The 15,684-nt window shown below is 45.3% G+C and overlaps 1 protein-coding gene and 1 long non-coding RNA gene across 3 annotated transcripts in view; both read left to right on the forward strand.

Annotated features, from left to right (window-relative positions):
- Positions 1-15,684, forward strand: part of LOC121658055 — a 36,243-nt gene that overhangs the window by 5,153 nt on the left and 15,406 nt on the right. For both annotated transcript variants that reach the window (XR_006013834.1, XR_006013835.1), the window contains exon 2: positions 11,026-11,035. This is a non-coding gene — a long non-coding RNA (uncharacterized LOC121658055). The remainder of the gene's footprint in view (positions 1-11,025; positions 11,036-15,684) is intronic.
- On the forward strand, positions 8-5,699 carry LOC121658053. Its single transcript, XM_042014453.1, has 2 exons — positions 8-1,891; positions 2,838-5,699. The coding sequence occupies exon 2, from the start codon at positions 4,075-4,077 to the stop codon at positions 5,155-5,157; it is 1,083 nt and encodes a 360-aa protein (XP_041870387.1). The 5' UTR covers positions 8-1,891; positions 2,838-4,074; the 3' UTR covers positions 5,158-5,699.

Consider the following 15,684-nt stretch of genomic DNA (forward strand, 5'->3'; position numbering starts at 1 on the left):
AATACAGATCAAACTCAAAGAAGGGAGACAACCAGTTAGAATTAAACGGTATCCCCTTAAAAGGGAAGACAGGGAAGGAATTGGCCCAATAATTGAAAAATTCTTACAGTTGGGATTACTAAAAGAGTGCCAGTCTGATTTCAATACTCCTATCCTGCCTGTCCGTAAACCTGATGGGTCTTATGGGGTGGTACAGGATTTACGGGCTGTTAACAAGATAACTGAGGACCTCTATCCTGTGGTGGCAAACCCTTACACTCTGTTAACATGTTTAACACCAGAGCTAACTTGGTTTACCGTTTTAGATCTAAAAGATGCCTTCTTTTGCCTCCCTCTCCATGAAGCCAGCCAGAAAATTTTTGCATTCGAATGGGAAAGCTCTAAGAGTGGGCGCAAAACCCAGCTCACGTGGACGGTGTTGCCTCAGGGATTTAAGAACAGTCCCACCCTGTTTGGAGAACAGCTCGCAAAAGACATAGAGTCCTGGGAAGTCCCACCAGGAGAAGGGAAGCTATTGCAGTACGTGGATGATCTCTTACTAGCTACCCGAACAGAGGAAGCTTGCACAGCCTGGACGGTAAGCCTTTTAAACTTCCTGGGACTCCAAAGGTACAGGGTATCCAAGAAAAAGGCTCAGGTGGTGAAACAAAAAGTGATTATCTGGGCTATGAAGTCAGTGCTGGGCAACGAACTTTGGGGCAAGATCGCAAAGAAGCGATATGCCAAACCCCAAAACCCCAGACAGTGAAAGAGTTACGGACTTTTCTGGGGATGACAGGATGGTCCAGACTGTGGATTTACAATTACGGGCTGCTCGTGAAACCACTATATGAGCTCATTACAAAGGAAAGCAGAGATCTCCAGTGGACAAAGGAGGCCACGCGGGTCTTCAGCCAGCTGAAGAATGCCCTCATGTCCAGCTCTAGGACTTCCAGACGTGAGTAAGCCATTCTTTCTATTTTCCCATGAGAAGCAAGGGATCGCCCTGGGAATACTAGCACAGGACCTGGGCCCATACCGACAGACAGTTGCCTATTTCTCTAAGCAGCTAGATGCAGCAGCCAAAGGATGGACTGGGTGCTTCAGAGCTGTTGCAGCAGTCGTGCTAAACATCCAGGAAGCACGCAAATTCACCTTGGGCCAGAGAATGACTGTGCTGGTGTCCCACACGGTGTCCGCGGTGCTGGAAGTGAAAGGTGGGCACTGGCTCTCCCCACAAAGGTTCCTGAAATATCAAATCATCATGGTAGAACAAGATGATGTAGAAATAGTGGTAACTAACATTGTCAACCCAGCTTCCTTTCTCAGTGGAAATCAAGGGGAACCGGTACGCCATGATTGCCTGGAGACTATCGAAGCTACCTACTCCAGCCGCCCGGACCTAAAGGATACCCCTTTAAGCAACACAGAGACCTGGTTTACTGATGGGAGCAGCTACATCATCAGTGGAAAGCGGCATGCTGGGTATGCGGTTACCACCTGCCGCGAGGTGATAGAATCTGGACCACTGCCAACAAACACCTCCCGCAGAAGGCTGAAATAATCACCCTAACCCGTGCCTTAGAGATGGCAAAAGGAAAGAAAATAAACATCTATACAGACTCAAGGTATGCCTTTGGAGTTGTGCACGCACACGGGGCCATTTGGAAAGAAAGAGGACTGTTAAATTCGCATGGAAAGAACATCAAACATGCACAAGAAATAATGCAGCTATTAGAAGCAGTCCAGCTACCTGAGAAGGTAGCAATCATGTACATAAGGGTGCATCAAAAGGTGAGCTCAGAATTGGAAGAAGGAAATGAACTGGCAGACAGAGAGGCAAAAGAAGCAACAAAAGGTGAGGTAACAATAACTGGAGCCTTGATCCCAGATGGACAACTTTCCCTAGAGGGTAAGCCAACATATAATAAAAGAGACAAGAAATTGATTAAAGGGAAACATTTAACCAAGAGGGATGGGCTATCAATGCAGAAGGAAAAGTAGTTATTCCCTCTCATTTGCTATGGGCCGTAGTTAGAGAGGAACACCAGAAAACACACTGGGGAACAAATGCCTTATATAACTACTTAATTGGGAAAATTATCGCCAGAAACTTATATGAAACTGTTGTGCAAGTAACTCGACAGTGTAACCTTTGCCTCCAGACTAATCCCAAAAACACCCCCAAACCAAAAATGGGCCAGATTGGGAGAGGTCATGGGCCTGGACAGCAGTGGCAAATTGATTTCACAGAACTTCCAAGAAAAGGCGGGTACCGATATTTATTAGTGCTAACAGATACTTTTTCAGGATGGCCCGAAGCTTTTCCTATTAGGACCGCTAAGGCTTGAGAAGTAACCAAGGTGTTACTACAAGAAATAATACCGCACTTTGGAGTTCCAGCCACGATATCCTCAGATAGGGGACCACATTTTATTTCAAGGGTGGTACAACAAACTAGCCGACATTTAGGCATAGACTGGGAACTCCACACTCCATACCATCCCCAGTCGAGTGGCCAAGTAGAGAAAATGAACTATTTGATTAAACAGCAAATTGTGAGATTAGGGCAAGAAGCTAACCTACCCTGGCCCCAATCTCTTCCACTTGCATTGTTACGAACGCGGACCAAGCCCAGAATTAAGGAAAAGTTAAGTCCCTTTGAAATACTCTATGGGAGACCATATGGGGTACAGAAAGGCATATCTACCCAAATAGGGGAAGAGATGCTAACCACCTACATGATTGCCTTAGATAAACAGCTTAGAGAAATTGGAAAACATGTGGCTGGAACTCGAAGTCGAGGCTTGGACGGTCCTGTACATGACATTCAGCCTGGAGATTATGTATATGTTAAGTCTCTTACAGAAAAGACTCTGGAACCACAGTGGGAAGGACCATTCCAGGTGCTTCTCACCACTTACACCGCAATTAAGATCAGAGAACAGAGTGCCTGGATTCACCACACCCCAGTAAAGAAGGCTCCAGAGACCCCTTGGAAAGTGACCCCTGGGGATGATGAACTGAAATTGAAGTTTACCCGAACAAAATGAAAATGTCAGGGTGGCACGCAAGTATAACCCAGAAAATTGTTTTTCTCACAGTTATAATTGTAACCTTCAGCTGGGTAGTTATTCATAGGAGAGAAGACATATGGTCCCAAGCCTTTATGCGGGTTACTGGACTCATGGGGAAATATTCTGATATAAAAAATTTAAACCTGTTGACTGTAGTCATGCACGGAAACCAAGTGTATACAAAGCAAGAATGAGAAAAACAAAGAACTTGGCAGCTCCAGGGGACTGTAGGAGAAAAAATCAAGATAGGATGCCGAATGATTAACAGGACTACTCATAGAAAAGCAACCCAAATCAGTGTCTCAACTACTCCTACAGACAGACACTGTGAAATCTGTAGTTATTCAAGTGAAGCAGATTGTTGGTATAATTTTACATTAGTACAGACTGTTGAAGTGGTTTGTCTTTGGGGCCAAGACAGCAATGGACTCTCATTCAAATTCCAGATAAATGCCATGGCTAGGCCTACTACCTACTCTGACAATCAGATCCAAACCCAGGTCACATTACTTAAATCTGAGCCAAAGGTTTATGAGATTGGCCCTTATGTAGTGAGGAACATAGGCCAGCAATTACTGCTGTTTAATCCAGAATGGTCTCTTAAGCGTGTAGAACTACTAATGCAAATTAACATCTCTGAAATCCAACCAGCCTGTTCCCTTTAATTCAAACATCCCTTGAAGGGTGGACAGCCTGGCTGCAGAAGCAAACACCCCTCAAAGGCAGAATGCGGAGAGACCTGACTGGCATGCTGGGAACAGGACTGAGAGTTATAAATGGGATTGATTCAGAGATACTGATGAACAAATTGGCCACAGCGACCAGTGACCTGACCAAATTAAAACAGCCCCTACAATCCTCCCTATTAGCATTAGGAAACAACTAGTGGCAAGTCTCAAAAATACTCCCAGACCTAGCAAAATTCAGCAACCTGGACCACGAACTAATATTAAACACACTTGGCACAGCTCAAGACAACGTCTCATTAGCCCTTAGCTGCATACAAGCTCAATTATGGATGCAGTCCACAGCTTCCTTAATCATAAGAGAAGGTAATGAAGGTGTATTTCCTATTGAAATCCGAGAGGCGGTTTGGAACAATGCTACTAAATTAGAAAGAAAGCTCCAATCATGGTGGACCTTGGTAAATTTCACTTATGACCCAATGATTAACATAGCTACTGCCTTTGTGCTTACTATACGTAATGCCACAGTTTATGTAATTCATCCTATTGTTGCATTGGGATTAAACCATAAAGGGACAGTTTTTTACCCCTCTGAACATAGTGTATGGGCTCGGATGGTAGGAGAAAAATGGCAAACGGTGAATTTAGAATCTTGCATCACACGGGAACAACAAGGATTTATCTGTGAAAGTAATACACTTGATGCTGAAGACATATGTCTTGATGCAGAACAAGGCATTTGTCACTTCGAGATCCACCCAGACACTTCACCAAAACCTGTACTTGTATATATTGGCCAAGGCTGTGTGTGCTTAAGAACTACCTGCACTTCTATGATGATAGATAACAATGTTATTAATGTAACTGCCAGGAATCACTCTAATTTTTGTATTTGTAATTTTGCCAAGATTGTTGGGTGTGACTTTTCGTATTTAGCGCCAGTCGTATCTCATCAATTAATAAGGTCTAACTACACCATTTACCATAAATTGCTACCCACACCTATTGGGATGGACCTAACATTAGTAAAGCAATTAATGAAACATCAGGACCTAATGGAGATTTTGAGAGAAATCCAAAGAAACGGAGAAAAAACCTTAGTCACCGTCCATTATGACACACAAAAAATCAGCAGAATCTTGCAAAGAGTAAAACAAGACGCAAGCCATAACTGGTGGGACTCGCTTTTCGGGTGGTCACCTACTGCAACTGGTATCCTAAATACGTTATGTCACCCTATCATTGTCTTATTAACCTTGGTTATTACCTGCCTCATGCTGTCTATCACGTTACTTATTTGGAACTATAGAGTACTAAAAAGGTTATCAGTTCTAACTACTTTGTCAAACGCACACGGAAAAACATTAAGGGATGCCTACCAAAAAAATTCATTAGAAAAAGAATTCAAGTATTAGTAAAAGAATTTACTAACTCTTTAGAAAAGGGGGGACTTAATCATGGGGATGGGAAGCAGGAGAATTAGTTTGTCAGGAACAATGCATCCAGCTTGGTCAGCATACCAGGGCAGGAAGAAAAGATAAGAGACCTCTGATAAAACCAGGGGGAGTCTCAGACAGATATCCTGCGAACTAGCTCAAACCAGTCTCAAAGGCCAGGGGTACAAAAGAGCATGCGCAGGAGAGAAAGGTGAAAAGTTCAGGACGAGGAAGACCTCCTGACTTCATCAAAAAGACCCTCGGAGACCCCTACCAAAAAACACCAAACAACACTGCGCAAGCGCAACGCGGATGCAAATGACTTTTGGGTTCATTATAATACGAAGCGAGGCTGGGCGGGGCTAGGTGATGAATATGTATAGTCGTGTTGCGAAACTTAATGAATATGGAACTTGTAACCCGATAAATACTGAGCTGAATGCAGCTGTCGGCACGCATGATTTTGGAGGAGTGATCCCCCGTGCGTCCCAGCGCTGGAATAAAACATACCTACTTTACTACTTCTTTAGTAGTGGAGTTCTTTCTGCTCTTCAGCCTGGTTTACAAACTGACCCCCCTACACATGGGCTTACCCATAGCCAATGTCTTGAGGTGCTCCAGCATGACCTCATGCACAGACACTGATGCTTTAAGGTGCACCTGCTGCAGTGTGGCTTTATCCACAGCCACCTATGCCTGATGTGTATGTTACCCTCTCCAGCGTGGGCTTATTCTTGGCCTACAATCCCTGCAGAAGTGTGCCTGCAGTGGCACAGACATAGCCCCAGATGCTTTGAGATGTACCAGTGAAGGGTTTTTGCAGCTTAGGGTAAGCTGAAGGGGGTTCTCCCTTCATGTGCTGACAAAAGGAAGCCTGGAGGTCAAAGCTGCAACCCCTCTGGAAGGTGGCAATCCCTGCTGAGACACACAAAAGAGCTCCTCACCCAAGGGAGCTTTCCTCCTGTTGCTGGAATGAAGGCACGAAGGCGAAGGCAAAGAAGAAAGAGAGGGGACTCTCTGTATGTGTTCCACGCAGGTTTATTCCACTGAAAAGACAGGGACGAAAAGCCAAATTTTTGACACGGTCCGGGGATTTTATACTGAGCACGGAACAGGCGGGGAAAGGGATCTCAGCCAATGGGGTAAAGGCAAGTAGGTGGGAAGTAGCAAGGGAACCAATGAGGACAACACATAGGAGGGACTTAGGGAAGGATCCAATGGAGCGTCGAGGAACAAAGAACTTTCTAGAACTGGTACATATTAAACAAGGGATATGAATATACATAACTTCATACATAAAACAGGGAGGGGAAAACATGCAAACAGCAGAACAAAGGAATTACGGATTCTCACCGTGACTGCGAAGTTATATGCTAAAATTGGGTTGCTGAGCACCACAGCTGGTTGTCTAAGTTCTCCTCAGAAAACAGAGTGGCTGGAGCCACTTGCACCACCACATACCAGCTCTGGTGTGGACTTATTCATAGCCACAGATGCTTTGGGGTGTCCTGCTCCTGCATGGACTCATCCACAGCTCACAGTCCTGTGGACTTGACTTCACAGTGGAGTTCCAGCCTGCCCAGTACGGAACCACAGGAATGCAGTGATGCCCTGGCCCTCTGCCACCTCAGGCATGTGGCCATGGCTGTTATCAAAATGTTCTCAGATGTAGCAGAGTAAGATGATGATAAGCAGTACAGTACTACAAGCAGTGAAACCAAAAAGCAGCTACTACTAAGCATTAGACTCTAATTAACATAAAGGCAAGTGAAAGGAATAAGATTAATTTGTCTTTACAGACAGACCATGTGAATCTGCTTGTAGATAGAGCTAGCAACTTATAGATAGGGAAGTAATAGAAGAAATTCTTAGTTCTAGAAAATGTTACTAATCAACATGGACTGTTGCTCAGCAAAGGCCATGTTAAATTCCTGAACTTAGAGAAAAAGAACAAAGACAGAATAATGAATAGATTTTTTCTTTCTTTTATATAACAAAAGGGGGGTGCATATTAGAGGGGGCCATAGAGTAGGCGATTTGGGAAGTCTGTACCTTCCGAGTACCTCAGCCAATGGGGAAAAGGAAGAGGGAGATGCAGCCAGGAACTTAGGATAAAAAGGAGGCTGTGTCCCTGAACAATTTGAGAGACCCCATGGGAAATGCCCATGGTCTCTCCCTTTATTCAAATAAAGTTACAGGACTCCTCTGTCTGCTTTTTGGACATAAACCTCTGCCATCGTGGATTAATTTTCCTGACACAAGCAAGCCCCATGGTGTCCGTTTCTTGCGCTTCACGTGTCGGAGGAAAATAACTTTAAGGGATGGGACTATGCAATTACACGAATTTATTGTTTAAAATAACAAACGCATCAGTCGAGGCATGAGATTTTACAACACCTCCGAGTAATGGCGACTATTCACAAGATTTAGAGTTACATCATAATTTATAACTTTCTAATCCAATAGATACTTAAATCGACACTTTGTTTTAGATTAATGACCTATCACCTGTGGCACTTCTCACTGCAATGCAGCTATGTCTTGACCAATAACTTCTCATGTCACGTACACACAGTTGTCTCTCTTATACCATCTACATTCTTAACTTAAACTATATAAAATCACACTATTGTATTTTAAAACCCTTCACCAAAACACCCAGTGTACAATTTTACTTTTAATGATAGGAACACAAGTTTGTAATCCTTTTGCTTAAAGTCCACAAATCTCTGTCAATTAAGCCAGACCTAGTCTCTTCCAGGGTTGTAAATCAAAGCCTCCTTTAATTGCAGGAGTTTCTACTCCCCTGTCTCCCACACCATGGCAAGTACAGGAGCCTGCTGATTAATAGTTAAACAGCAATAGCTATATATTTGATCTAGAACATTCCAATCAAATATGTTACCTTGAACCCTTTGAGCCCCACATTAGGGCCAAAAAGGACTGTCATGATTTAACCCCAATTGTCACCTAAGTACCACACAGCTGCTTGCTCAGCCTCCTGGTGTGGCATGAGAAGCAGGAAAGGCCTTGGCTCTGTGCAAGCACTGCTCAGCAAGAAAAAAACATCCCTGCGTTATCAGCACCAGTTCCAGCAGAAATCCAAAACATAGCCCCATGCTAGGTACTGTGAAGAAAAGTAACTCTCTTCCACCCAAAACTTCATAGGTCTTAAAACGGACAACATGCCCCAGAAAACACTGTTTCTGGTTTATTGCTGCACAAGGTCCCTGCAAGGTGAGCGTAGTTAAGAAGTACTGCTGAGAGCTGCCCCTTTCCTGGTGCCTTTTTCCCCTCTTACCAATTGTGGGTTGAAAATTAGTTAGTTAAAGTTCTCAGGTTTGGAATTGTATGTGTGGTAGGAAGGGTCATTGAGTGAATGCGGTGGCCGGTGAACATACAAGGGAGAGAGAGTTTTCAGTAAGACAAGTCCCTAGTACCACAAGAACCACTTCATGTTAGCGTGTCTGGAGGGGCTTCTCCCGGGATGCTTGTTCTGTTATGTTAATCTGTCCCAGTTTGGATTCCCCGGTTGGCTGTTAGCCTCTACCCCTTGTCACTCCCTCAGAGCTTCTTCATTGGTCCCTGTTCCCTAGTCCTGCCTTTTCCCTGCCCCTGGACAAAACTGTGAACCTCGTGATCATGTTCGCATTTGCCTCTGCTACCTTTGACGGTGTAGAAGCAATAAATGCTCCTGCCGGAACGCATGCAAATGCCCTTCTCGACTCTTTGTTACCGACTATAATACTGAGCCCACCCGTGCTTCTGTGGCGGCACACGAGACCCCACGGAGCCGGGCAGGGACATTATAGGTGAACTTCATGCAATGGAGGTAGAATTGGATGCTGCCACACCAACAGTGAGAGGATGTTGTCACTGGGATCATGTGGGATGGCTGTGGAAGGATCCAGAGACCTTGGCAACAGCTTCTGGGGAGCTTTGGTGCCAGGCTGTGATAAATCAGGAGCAGAGGGGAAAGGGTACATCTGATAGCTCTCGCTGTGAATAGCACAGAGCGCTAAAGGAGCCGGGGTAAGTAGGCAACAAGTGCTCTGTATCGAGCCCTGGGATGCGTAGGTGGCGGAAGGGATGCTGGGGGATGATGAGACCCTGGCAGGTGGGGTCGTGTGCCGCAGTGTTAGACGAGTGGCTAGCTCAGAGGCCAAGCACTGGGCAGCTGATTTGCCTGCTGTAGCGGCAGAGGACGAGCACAGGCAGGGAGCGGGAGGCTAGGCGGGATCCTGAGTGAGACTCGCCTCAACCACCAATGGGTAAAGCGCCAGGAGAAGTGAAGCAACAAGGAGACTCTTCTTGGAGGAAGCAGGAACAGGTTTATTGGAGCTGAGGGGAGCAGGGCCAAGAGAGCACCTGAAAGCCCCTGACAGGGGATTTTATACCCCACTGCTCAGGGCAGAGCATACATAGAGCAACCAATAACCACACAGTTTGGGGGTGTAACACAGGCGGAGACAAATACGTCATAACCAATGGGGACTGAGAGGGGCAGGGAGGGTGAACGAGGACCAATAACTAAACAGTGAGGTAACTAGGGGAGGAGAGTTCAGTGGCCATTGCAGACATACAAGGTGGCACGTCTTTCCCGCCTTGATCAACAACTTTTCCCGCCAAGCTGCCAGAGGGCAACCGTGTTGAGGCGGGCGGCCATCTTATGGTTCCTGGGCCTCAGGGGTGTTAAACCATTGGACCTTTTGTCCAACAGGGTCCAGTACACCATGCTGGGAGCCATGGCTCACCACAACAGTTGTGTGGCTGCAGCAGCCATGACTGCGAACGGAGCTGCGAGGGGGAGCCTCGGCTGCAGGGCGGGACAGGGACACAGGAGCGCCCTGCGATCCCTGCTGGGGCCAGGGTGCAGCGGCAGTGCTGGGCAGGATTGGTACCTGCAGGCGCTGCAGCATTAGGCTCTGTCTTTCTGGGACTACACCAGTCCATGTGTGACACGGATCCCAGAGAGACAGAGAGCTTTCCTTGATCCGGAATGTAGAGCCTTGTCTTCCCACAAGGCAAGGCCTGACCCTTTCTTCAAAACGCAAGCAGACGTTTCCCTGTAAGCGATGCCAGTGTGATGGCTGAACAGCCACTGAGGAGACCTTTTCATGCCTGTTACTTTTTTCTCCACTGCTGCTCAAATTTCATCTGACGTCTGAGCAAGATGCTGTATTAGTCTTCTGTAAATAGCCAGCTGGGATGCTGAATGTTAGTGGGCTTGAGCAAAAATCCCTGGAAATAGTAATTTTGCCCAAAGTGTTTTTCCCAGCTGCAGTGTGCATGTGCACCTCAGAAGGTGGAGAGGAGATGGGCCATCCCTCAGTGGAGCGCAGGGGAGACCGGGCAGAGCTGGGGGCATGAAGTGCCTTTCTTTCCTCTCTGGTAGACTCTGGGCTGTCTACAGAGACACAGCCCAAATGCGTGCCTGACCCTGCAGCAAGGGATGTTCCTGGGACTGTTGCAGGGAAATCCCAACTGCAGGGCCCTGGGAGCCCTTAGCTCTGCAGGGCAAACACGCAGTTCTCCCAGCCTGTGGGGTGAATATAATGGCCAGTCTCCGTTCTAAAGTGGCCTGGGAGGTGCGAGCTGTCCATGTGTGAAAAAGGTGCCTGCGGGGGCCTGAGAAGCAGCACTGAAAACTTCTTCTCAGCAAGGACACAGAGGTGACTCCATGTGCTGCTGAACCATCAGGTTTGAGAGGGACCGGCTGTGGCACAGGTCAGATCGCAGCAGGCACAGACACCACCTCTGCTGGGATGTTCCCATCTGGGAACATCTGCTTTCAGCAGATCTATTTCCTAAGTGGGATGTTTTTCTTTGGCTGTTGTTCCAGTGCAGGTTCTTCAAAGTCTTTATGACTCAGTTTTGGAATGAGAACAAAACCCAGAAAAAAACAAGCTTAAATCAGCTATTATTTTACTTCAGTTCTCTGTAAGCCATGTGACAAAAACCTTTCCAGCTTCAAGAATCAATAAATTAACATGTTTAACTAACTTGTCATCTTCTTCTTTAATTAAATGTAAGGTGCTGCTGGATTTATTAGTTCTGAGGATTTTGCACTTCATTCAGCATGATACAACCTCCTTTTAAAAATACAATTGACCCCGACTGGGTTTCTGTACCTGCTACTTGTGGAAACTCCAGGCAGGAGAAACAAGTTGTGATTCTCCCTGATGGATTCTTCTTATTTTCAGGGAATATTCTGGGAATATTCTTATTTTCAGGGAAGTTCTCTTCACCTAAATACATCCAGTAGCAAACAGCTCTTTTCTCTGAACTTCTTCTGAGCTTGAAAGTTTTTTCCATAATGTTTTCTTCCTAAGGCTGTTTAGGTGTTGTCTAGTCCTTGCCTATCACATTCCTTCTTAAATAATACACAACCTTTGAGAACTGTTTTTAGCAGCTGTGTGATCCTTTGCTTGGAGTAGAGCTTGTTATGTTTCCTTCCCTGGATTTTGTGAGGGAGGTTATAAATTTTTTTAAGGCATTTTAAATTGTCAGTTTAAGAGTCCCATTATTATGAAACCAAGACTTCTAGTTCCAAAGCTGACTTACAAAACTTTGCTGTGTAAACTAGTTTACAAAACTTCATTTTGGAAATGCAATTCCCCCTGCTTCCAGGAGCCTGCTGACCTCTCGAAGCATGAGTTAGAGAAAAAAGCCAAAATGAAAATGAGAATGGGAGCATTCCTGTGGAAGCCTTGATTCCAGCAGCACAGCACTTTTCTAAGAATGATTATTCCACTAGAAGATAATTAAAACTTGCAAGTTGCAACTAGGTTCCGGATTTTGCTTTTTACCTTCTACCCACTCTTGCTCCAGCCTTTTTTTTTGTTCAGATAAGAAGTTCTCAACAGTTTCTTTCAAGGATTAAAAAGTTTCTTCTGAAGTGCTTTCTTCTGTGCATAGCTTCCCATGCCTTAGTCTGAGATTCTTTTGAAACCAGGAAGGATCTGGAAATGCTTTGCATTGAAATCTAGTTGCTTTGAGGAAGCTTATGTTCTTCTTCAGTTGTGCCTTGGTTCCCCCACATGGTGTGTGTGACCATGCTCTGATTCTTAAGTCTTTTGCTACAGTGATTTGATGCTTTGCAGAAGATTATTATCAGGAACAGAAGACAGGCGAGGGTCTTTTGAACCCAGCCAATTATGTCTGTCCTCCAAATTTTTTTTCGGTTGGGATTAGCATCCTAGTTTTCTGATTAACACAGAGAGCAAAACGTCATTTGTCTTCCTAATATCTTCAACAGCATGTTTGAAACAGAGGACAGCATATTAGGAACTGGATGCTTCACCTGTGGAACAGCTAATCTTTTAGGTATTCTACCCTGTTTAGGAACCTGAAAAATTTGTGGGGGATTTGTTATCCATGTAGGGTCTCAGTGCTTGTATGACTGTCCAGGCTTAAGGGCCAAATGTTCCTGGCACTTCAACCAAGAGTGCAACATTTTTGTGTGGTGGGGAATACTGTCCAGTATCTAGAGTTTCATTTTCAACTCTGCCTGTGTGACTTCAGTACCTAGGTTCTATTTATAGGTGTAATTTTTGTGCCTGGAGGTACACCTAAAAAAGGACTGGGGCTTCTTTTGGATGTATCCCCAAAATGCAAATCCTCGGAATTCCTGCCATAATGCTGCTGAGCTGCGGTGGCACTGGTGGCTTATGGCTCTTCTGTTTGCTGCAGATGAATTCTCTGATAAACATCTGTTTCTAGGCAAGCAGCTAAAATCTCTATGCCTAAGCTAAGATGCTCCTTGGCCTCCTTGTTCTGTGGAGGCTGATGTGACTGTTTCCAGAGCAGTTTCATCTCATGTAGGATGCGGGCAGAGTGGGATGGCAGCTGAGGAGGAAGTGTTGATGTTTCTATTTCCAACAGCAAATACTTAAATGAGTGAGCAAGAAGCCAAGGTTCAAATTCCCTGATGCTTGAGGGAACTTGCAATCCTACTCACAGCTGAGCTGTTCTGCAGGACTCTTTTCAGCTTCTCCTGAGTGGAACTGCACAGGAGGCCTTGGTGTGTGTGCCTGGGCAGGGACGGGAGGGGAAGGGCTGGTGGCTTGGTGGTTGGGGTTGCAAGGAGAAGAAAGACTGGTTAGCAGATAGCCTCTGGATGGATAAAATCTTCCCTCCTTTGGGTTGGAGAAGAGGGGTCTCGTTTTCTCCCTGTTCCTGTCCTGCTGATGCTTTCTGCTCTCAGGCTCACCCACTCTTGGTTCTGGGTGCCTGGCTCCATGTCTGTGGCTGGGTGTCTGCAGTGGAAGGGGTTGATGTTTGCTGTCCCTCTTGCTCAGGGCTGACTCACTTCCTGCCTTAGTAACTCATTTGAAACCTTCCTGTTTTCTAACTTCTGACTGCAAAGTGAAGCCATTTATGAAGCTTGTGGCAGAAATTGTACCATGCTGCCTGCTGCTATTTTGCAGCACTTTCTTTTCACTTGAGCTGGCTGACAGGCAGCAGTGGAATATTTTTACCTGTTGAAATTCTGCATTCATCTCAGGGAGAACTGTTTGTCTCAAGGGCAGGGTGCAGGCAAGCCAAAGACTTGTCCCGGGGAGGGAGGCATGAGAGGAGATGGGGGCCACGATGCAGGTGTAGGGGCAGATCTCTGCGTGCACTGTGGTTCGTGTGGGGTCTGACTCTGTTGCACTAGCTCTCAGACTTGTTTTCACAGATGTTAAAGCCAGTCACAGGAAAGTAATTAAGAGAATGACAAACCTGAGTAGAACAACTCTGGCAAGGTTTCAAGGCACTGGGACAAGCAATCTGACTGTCACGAAGGACACAGAGCAAAGCTGCAGGGGCTGTGGGCTGTTCTGGCAATAATCCAGCCCTCTGTGCAACTGCGGAGCAAAAATCCCCCTTTAGGATAAGAAATGTGTGCATGTACATGCACTTATGTACACAAACAGGCTCTGAGGGGAAGGTTAATGCCTCTGTATGAATCTCTGCAGGCATTTCCTACTGGGAACATTTCCCAGTTTAGAAAAACATGTAATGGAGGGTAGCTGCAGCTCTCCTGTCTTGGCATGTTACTCCCTTTTTGTGAGCCCTGTCCACGAGCAGACCTCTGGTTTCTGGAGGCTGCACAGGTCATCAGGAGTACACAGAAGAGCTATTTCTACCATCCCCTCTCCTCTCTGCTACCTGGGCATGCCTGACAGCTCTTCAATGCTTGCATAAGAGGTAGGAGCACAGTGTCATAATTTATATGCCTGTCACAATGGGCTGTGAAATGGCTAATCAAATACTACCTGGCTTGTGATATGACCATAGCCTTTGTAAATGTGCAAAATGATCTATGAAAGGTGCATGCTTTATAAAGTATTTCCTCGGTTTCTCTGTCAGCCCAAGCTCTTTTCAATGTATTGGCTATTAAAGCAATAAGACAGAAATCAGAATTGTAAGTCAATTCAGCTTAAAGAAAACAGAAAATTAGATGTACAAAAATAAAGAATAATATATGTATGTGTATAGGCTCTGTATCATATAAAAAGATCCACAGAACTAACTTCTCGTGAAACCAAGTGAAAGTTTGCTTTTAAGAGTATTGAAGAAGAAATTCCAGTTTCTTCAAAATAATGGGGATTTTGCTGTAGTGTTCAATGGAACTAAGCTCCACCTCATGTTGGAATTCATAACTCATACCTCACTGCCTGTCACAAAGAAATACTCTAAGCAGGGATGAAAGATTTATGAAATCATGCATGAAATGGCTGTATGTCTACTCTGCTTTCTGAAGGCTGTATTTTTGTGAAAGATGTTTTATATACAAGACATGATTTATCTCTGATGCCGGCATGTTTTATACTCCTGTAAAGATTTTAACTACTTTGGGAGAGGTCTTCCCTTCTGGGAGGACCTTCTGCCTCAGTGAAAGAAGGAAGTCAGCCTTTTTGGTAAGGAATACAGGGGACAGCAGTAAATAGAGCAGAGTAGCTGGAACTATCAGGTGGTCTGGCACTTGGGCTGTGATTTAGTGGCCTTAAAATGCACTGCATGACCACTTCTGATAGTGCTGCACTCAGGGCTGTAGTGTTATTTTGCTTGGCCTAACATATTATTGCCTCAAGAGAATCCAGCCACTCAATTAGGCAGAGATCCAGACTTTATGTCAAAAAAGAAATTCAGTTGGTCAAAACTTTCCAGATGAGATGCAAAGATGTTAATAAGTGTCCTGACTGATGTCAGCTGTCAGGAGCAGTGCACAACATTTCCTCGACCCCTTTGGTCCCTGCATTTGTTTCACAAGCAAAGTGAAGAACCTGTCCTGTCATCCTTGCTCTCTAAAGGCCACTGTAAGTGTTTTGGCTTTACTGTACACTTTCCTGCTTTTGCTTCGAAGATGTGCCGAGGACTGAGGAATCTGCTGCTCTCACCAAGAGCTCTACAGCTTCTCTCTGCTTGAGGTTATCCAGCTGTGATACATGCACATAATGATACCCATCTTTTGGGACACAAGAAACTTGAATTACCTTTACTTAACGAACCAGCAAGGAT

This window comes from Corvus kubaryi, unplaced genomic scaffold (assembly GCF_017639235.1).
Source record: "Corvus kubaryi isolate FWS band 111438036 unplaced genomic scaffold, C.kubaryi_AGA036_p1.0 split2-37374, whole genome shotgun sequence".
Taxonomy (NCBI): Eukaryota; Metazoa; Chordata; class Aves; order Passeriformes; family Corvidae; genus Corvus; species Corvus kubaryi.